Here is a 7,471-nt window from a genome sequence, read left to right as displayed (position 1 = left end):
CTTCTTAGCTCTCATGCCCATGTTAACAGAGATACTGCCACCTTGTGGTATGGCATGAAACTACGTTAACTTACAGCAACAGCTGCTGATCATTACAAACAGTGGGGTCACCATTGCCTGTTTAATTTTTTTTTTTAACCCGATCTCTTTTTATCTCTTTTGTATTATTGTTTCTTACCATCCATGATTTTCAGTGCCCATCGTAACTGATGGATGGTTAAGGTTCAAAGGTCATCTGAAGATCTGAAGATATTAAAGTTTCACGTTATTTAGAAGTGGCTGTTTCATGTTTATGTTGAACCCAAGTTGCCTTTGAGTAGGGGCACTGTAACAGTCACAATGGTGTGGTGTCTCTTTAATGCAACCTAAGTCAAGGGTTTATGAGGTCATTAGTGTGCGCCACTGCCCTCTCTAAAGTATGGGGACAACGTGCTTGCATGCGAGTACACTGAGAGAGACGGACTTTATATATTTTACCTCTCCAAAAACTTTTGCAACTTTACAGGTTGTATGAACACTGTGTGACATGTTTGATAAGCAGCAGCCGTTCAATCGGGCCTTGTATGGTTGATGAAGAGAAGGTGCATTAAAGGATATGCTGTGGAATTCCCAGTACCAGTGTGATTGTGTATTCTTCCTACTATCCTGCTAAGTTTCTACGGCCTCCTCTCAACCACTGAACACAACCCAGCGTAACAGCACCCTAACTATCTGGTTGGGTACAGAAAATCTGAGGGAAGTTCGGCTAGGCTGTGTTATCGTTTGACAGTATAGTGCACTCCAGGCAGTCATCGTTTCTTGAGTTTGAATTCTGGAGCCCCTCTTGTGTTTTTGCAGCAGCCAGAGTGGTAAAAATATTCTTGTGGTTGTAAGTGCCAGGGTCAATTGCACTAGGGGGGTCACGGACCCAGATCCTATCACCCCTCAGTTGTTGAGGGCAACTTGTACACTCTCACTCCCCTACATAGCAGGGGCTGTAGCCCCTACATATGTCCATTTTATACAGGTATTTATATCATAAAAAAATCCACAACACAGGACAGCCTCTAGTCTGAGGGGAAGCCCTTGTTGGCCAGACATGTGATTGTTGCAGTCCCCTGCAAAAATCACAACTTATGCGAAATTGCAAAATGCTTACCTATGTCTCTAATAAAACCCCTGTAACTTTGTAAAAAAAGAAAAACGGAAAAGTTTATGCTTTTCACTTTCTACTATAGAAATTTGTGTTTTCTATGACCACAGCTAAAAAAAAAAACATAAGAAAGAAAAAAGAAAAATGGACAGTCTGAACAATGAGGTACCAGAGTTGCTTCTGTAATTTTATACATAATCTTTTAATTTTTTTTGAATAATGAGGGGACAGACCTTATCTTTCCATGAAATGGTTTGTAGTGATTCACTCAATTACTTTCGAGCCTCTGAAAGAAAGGATCCTTGTGGCAATAACGTCCACACCTTATCTGCTCGTATACATTCTGGATTGTATAAAATTGATTTTGAAAACTTTATTTAGTGGGATGTTAATTTGATTGATCAGTTACTAAACAGCATCACGAGACTTTTCCTAGACTGTCTAGAACAAAGACTTGGATCAATGTCACACTAAAATGTTCATTCCCTCAGTGGTGTCATTTATCACTTTTATAGCAGTAGCTGAATGAATGTTTATGTCATGGTCCTGAGTCCATGACTCAGGGATTTTGTGTTTGGTGTATTTATTGTTATTATTTGTGGGCTGTTTTGGGATGGTTTGTGTTTTGGGATTTTAGATACTGGGTTTCTGGGTTTGTGCTCCCTCTGTTGGTCCCTGGTATTAGTGTTCCCCTGTCTCGTCAGGTTAATCAGGTCCAGCTGTGTCTCCCACCTGTGTGTGATTTCCCAGTGTCCCTCTGTGTATTTATAGTGTGTGTTTCCCTCAGTTCCTTGTCGCGTCGTCTGTGTTCATCCTCTGTGTCACCCTGCCTACTCTGCATTGCTCCGTTTTCCTCTCCGTGACTCCACTACGTGCTCTCCCTGCTGTCCTCCTCTCGTGTTTCAGGTTTGCCGTTCTATAGCTTAGTTTTCCCAGTTCAGTTTATCCTTAGTTCTGTTGTGCCATCCCCACCTTGTGTTCTGCCTTCTGTAAATAAATCTCCCTGCATCTCTAGTAAGTGTTGCATCTGAGTCCTCCTTTCCTCTCATCACAAGGCCGCTGCCCCGAGCCGTGACAGTTTAATTCTGTTAATAATCCATGGCACCAGATTGTACATTAGGAGAAGAATAAATGAATAAATAAAAAACTAAAACACTAAAACACTTGCACCTGTAAAGTGGACAGTAGACCAAGAGATGTTTCAATACACGTTTCTTACTGAAATTTTCCAGCCGAATTACAGCTCAAAACATATTGGCCAATTGAAATGACACCTGTGAACTCACACTGTGTTGATTGCTCAAGTAATCATGCTGGAGTCAGTCAGATCATTTCCATAGAGAGCCACTTTGCATCAGCAGAACTATGCTCCAGTGCTCTGGGAGAGTTTATAATCCTGAGAGTTGAACACTGGATGACTGACAGCTGTCCTTCATCACAACAGAAGCCACAGAAATCCTCCTCATCAAAAACATGACTTTGATCTGCGTCCTCATCTGGACTCTCCTCTGCTGCTGCTTCACAGGTAAAGTCCAGAGAATCAAACTCCTCTCCTCTATCAACATCTGTCCCTCTGAAATGAAGCCCACAAAACCATGAAGCTGCTTTATGTTTTTGTCTCTGTATCCTCAGAGTCCAGAGGACAGATCACAGTGACTCAGCCTGGAGCAGTGAGCTCTGCTGTGGGAGGATCTGTGAGCATCAAGTGTAGGACCAGTCAGAATGTTCATGTTTGGAACAACAATCAGCTTTTAGCCTGGTACCAACAGAAAGATGGAGGAATTCCTAAATTGCTCATTTACTTTGCTAGCACTCGATATTCAGGGATTCCAGCTCGTTTTACAGGCAGTGGATCAAACTCTGACTTCACTCTGACCATCAGTGGAGTCCAGGCTGAAGATGCAGCAGTTTATTACTGTCAGAGTGAACACTATATTAACAGCCAGCATGTGTTCACACAGTGAAAAACAGTTGTACAAAAACTTCTCTCAAGTGCAGAGTTTGATACAGTTGACTGAGTACACACACTCAAAGAAATACACTGGTTTTCACATCTTAGTGAGGATATCTAATTGACATAATGCATTCCCTAGCTGCTTACTATAACCTTAACCATCAAAAGTGAATGCCTAACCATAACTTAACTGTAACCCTGACACTAAAACCACTTTTTGAGACTCAAGGAATGCCTTCAAACTCGTTTGGGACGAGCGTTTTTTCCCCATAAGTGACTGTTGTTCTCCACAGTATAGTGGCATGCCACACATGTAACACACATTACAAAAAAAATAAAAACAACAACAAAAAAAAACATGTGGGGAACCCCCTCCAAACGTCACTGTTGGTGTTTCTGGAGTCAACAAACATAGTGTGTATTATTTCATCAAAAGAAGTTAATTGGTCTCCATTACTCTCAGATGTACAATCAATCACGGGGTAGATGAAGGTAATGACATGTCCTGGTACCAACAGAAAAATGGTGAAACTCCTAAAAAGCTAATTTGTAATGCTGACACTTGAGCTTCATGACCTTTGACCTCATTCACACTTCACAGAGGTTTTAAGTTTCTTGGAACCTTATCCCAACTTCACATAAATATGATTGGTAGAAAGGTGTAAAAGTACACAACACACACGATGATTGTGCTCACTAGGGATGGCACCGGTTCTGACATAAACGACAGTAACCAGACCGAAAAGCAGCGCACATTTCGGTGCTTTATTTTGGTGCTTTTTTTTTCCTGAGATGTGATACACTTTAGATTCTAGCCAATCATTTTACGTTTCCGAGGATACTAGGCGGGCCCAGGTACGTAAGTTCTTTTACAGCAGAGCTACAGATTAAAAATGCCCAAGGCAAAGCGGTCAAAAGTCTGGCTGTACTTCACAGCAAAAGATGCAAACTCAGCAGCCTGCAACAAGTGCTTTAAGGTGATACTGTGCAAAGGAGGTAACACCTCGAATCTGATGAAACACCTGGCGACGTATAGCATTTTGTTAAAAGCCGAGAAATGCGCCGTATTTGATAGCTTGCTGCGAGACCTCACACCATGCACATCTACTGCGGGTGTGGTGCCTGTTATCGGAACCGGAGTTAGCAACATCCCCCAAGAACCCGAAGAGGAAAGTCCTGGCCCCTAGCCCTGCCAGTGTAGCAGAAATGATGACGGATGATGATGGCAGCAGCAGCAGCCATTCTTCTCTGTGTGAGTAGCTTAATGCTGTTCGTGTGTAATTTACGTTGAGTAGGCTAATCACGTTATTACATTAATACATGTAAGGTGAACTAGCAAACACCGTCGTAGTTACATGCGGCTGTCTTCTTGTTTGATGGCAGATAGACCGGTCACTCTGGCCAAAAAGGCTAAAATGACCAAAGAAAAAGTGGAAAACAGTTAAACATGAGAGGTTTTTGGACAAAGTTTGTGTTTTTTCCATTGTTTAAGCACTGCTTCCAGCCGAGAGTGATACCATATATGCCCTATAGCTGCAGAAAGGCTAACATTGTTATCTTTTTACAAAAAACAGCTGAACATGAGAGGTTTTTGGACCAATTTTGTGTTTTCCATTCTTTAAGCACCGGTTTGAGCACCGGCACCGTTTCAAAAGTACCGGTTTGGTACTGGTATCGGATAAAACCTAAACGATATCCATCCCTAGTGCTCACTATTATTGCGTTTTACTGACAGTTATAAGCTCAAGGAACACAGTCTGTTCCAGTCCAGCTCTCCCCGTCCCCGCTCGACTCTGTCTTCACTATATACAGGAACAGAAAGAGACGGCGTCATCAGTCAGTCGCCACCACCTGTGGCTCACCTGCCTCCCGGTACCGCCCCCTTGAGCTCACTGTACCACTCCTCCCCTGCAGCTGAGCCAAGGACCACACCTCCGCCACAGAAGGCAAATCAAAAATACCCATTTTGGCACTCTCTGTTATGGACACAGATGTACAGATTTGTATACAGAGTAGCATGAAAGACTCAAATGTAAGCACTCAGTAAGGTGTAGAAAAGTGCTGAACAATCATAAATTCTCAACAATCAGTTGTTTGTTTCTGCTCATTAAATTCTGTAAGAGTTAGAAATGTGAAGGTCATAAGTTCAGTCTGTGGATTTTACCTCCAACAGCACCTTTTATCCAGGTACATGTTCTTGAACCTAAAGTGTCTGTGATGATAACAGAGATTCTATCATGATGGGTTTTATTCATTAATTTTATTCATTTTAATAAATCTGGAATTCAGTTGTGTAATTGTTTGTAATTTGTGATTAAAAAAACATCAACAGCAGTGAACAATGATGCTTGATCTTCCCCACTGTTACATGTCACATTGTTGTGATCATATAGCTACAGAAAGAGGTGTTATAGGTAGTGCTGTCAGAGATAACAGCCTCATTTAAAAGATACTGATTGTGTCTGTGTTTTACAAGAAGTCCTTTGAAGCAAAGAGCAGTGTAACGGCGGATATGTAAAGCTAACTCATATACACGTAATATAACGTTTGTGCTTTTGTTTTGGTAACTTCCTGTGTAACCGTAAGTGAATGTTGCTAACGATAACTACCTTGATGTACAAAAAAGACGGAAGAAAACCGTAAACTAATGCTAACGGAGAAAGGGGAGAGAAAAACATGGTTAAATTGTACAAAAGGAATGGTTCTAGTTACAGTCGAAAGGGGAACAAGGTTTGTAATGTACACGATTTAATTTGAGCAATCTGAAACGCATGATATGTATTGTATAGTTTAATCGAAAACGGTTAGACCAGCGTAATGAGCGGTTAAAATGGTGTTACATGAATAACATGGTAATTGTTTTATTTGTTTGTCTAGCTCTTACGTTGGTTCGTTGTCTGATACACGGCAAGGAATAATAAAGGTCATTCAACAACCATCAGTTCAGGACTTCTCAGTTCGACTGGATGCTACAAGCAGTGACTGTACCTCCACATGTCTGAGCTCCTCACTCTCTCTGAGAATAAGCTCAGCTACTCTACAGCATGAACGTGTGACTTCATTAATTCATATTTTAAATTAATCCAGATATATCCTTACTAAATATTATGATAAACATGTGAATCCATCAATGAACCATAAACCAAAACATTTAAATAATAGAAAATATTTTGGAATAAGAATATTCCGAAGAACAAACTGATATATCTGCTCAGTACTATGATGGATTGAATTATTCCTCGATAAACAGCACCATCAGATTGATCCAAGTTCATGTCAGTCAGATCATTTCCATAGAGAGGCACTTTGCATCAGCAGCACCATGCTCCAGTGCTCTGGGAGAGTTTATAGTCCTGAGAGTTGAACACTGGATGACTGACAGCTGTCCTTCATCACAACAGAAGCCACAGAAATCCTCCTCATCAAAAACATGACTTTGATCTGCGTCCTCATCTGGACTCTCCTCTGCTGCTGCTTCACAGGTAAAGTCCAGAGAATCAAACTCCTCTCCTCTATCAACATCTGTCCCTCTGAAATGAAGCCCACAAAACCATGAAGCTGCTTTATGTTTTTGTCTCTGTATCCTCAGAGTCCAGAGGACAATATACATTGACTCAGCCTGGAGCAGTGAGCTCTACTGTGGGAGGATCTGTGAGCATCAAGTGTAGGACCAGTCAGAATGTTTATAACAATGACCATTTATCCTGGTACCAACAGAAAGATGGAGGAGTTCCTAAACTGCTCATTTATCGTGCTAGCACTCGACAATCAGGGATTCCAGCTCGTTTTACAGGCAGTGGCCCAAACTCTGACTTGACTCTGACCATCAGTGGAGTCCAGGCTGAAGATGCAGCAGTTTATTACTGTCAGAGTTTTCACTATCCTAACAGTCAGCGCGTGTTCACACAGTGAAAAACAGTCGTACAAAAACCTCCCTCAGTCAGACTGAACAGAAACTGAAGTGACTGCTGCAGCTGGAAGATACTGCAGAGACTGATACAGTTCACTGAGGACACACACACACACACACACACACACACACACACACACACAAATACATTTTCTCTCAAAGACAAATATGTGCTTGATAAATTAAAGAACAAATGTTGGCCAGTAACAGAAACCAAGTTCAATCTTGTTCATGACCTTTGACCTAAGCAGTGGAAAAAAAGACACTAAAGTGTTATTAAACCACAATGATCTGAAGACAAAAATGTGGAAATGTTCCTGATCAGTGAGGGTCAAAATAAAAACAACACACCTGTGAATTTAAGATTTTACTGTAAACATCTCATCAAACATGAACATGAGTGAAAAAGCTGTTATTGAACTGAAGGTGTTTTCATATTGTATTCATATCATCATTCATTTAATCTTCTCCTTGT

General features: G+C 41.2%; 1 gene segment (V, D, J or C); it reads left to right on the top strand.

Annotated features, from left to right (window-relative positions):
- The first annotated feature begins 2,605 nt into the window (after positions 1-2,605).
- Positions 2,606-3,096, top strand: LOC120435583. The segment is given in 2 exon segments: positions 2,606-2,657; positions 2,765-3,096. Coding segments are annotated over 2 exon segments (384 nt in total).
- The last annotated feature ends 4,375 nt before the right edge of the window (positions 3,097-7,471 follow it).

The sequence above is a fragment of the Oreochromis aureus genome, linkage group 22 (genome assembly GCF_013358895.1).
Source record: "Oreochromis aureus strain Israel breed Guangdong linkage group 22, ZZ_aureus, whole genome shotgun sequence".
Lineage (NCBI taxonomy): Eukaryota > Metazoa > Chordata > Actinopteri > Cichliformes > Cichlidae > Oreochromis > Oreochromis aureus.
The sequence above is the reverse complement of the archived record's forward strand: the minus strand, read 5'-3'. Positions and strand labels throughout refer to the sequence as shown.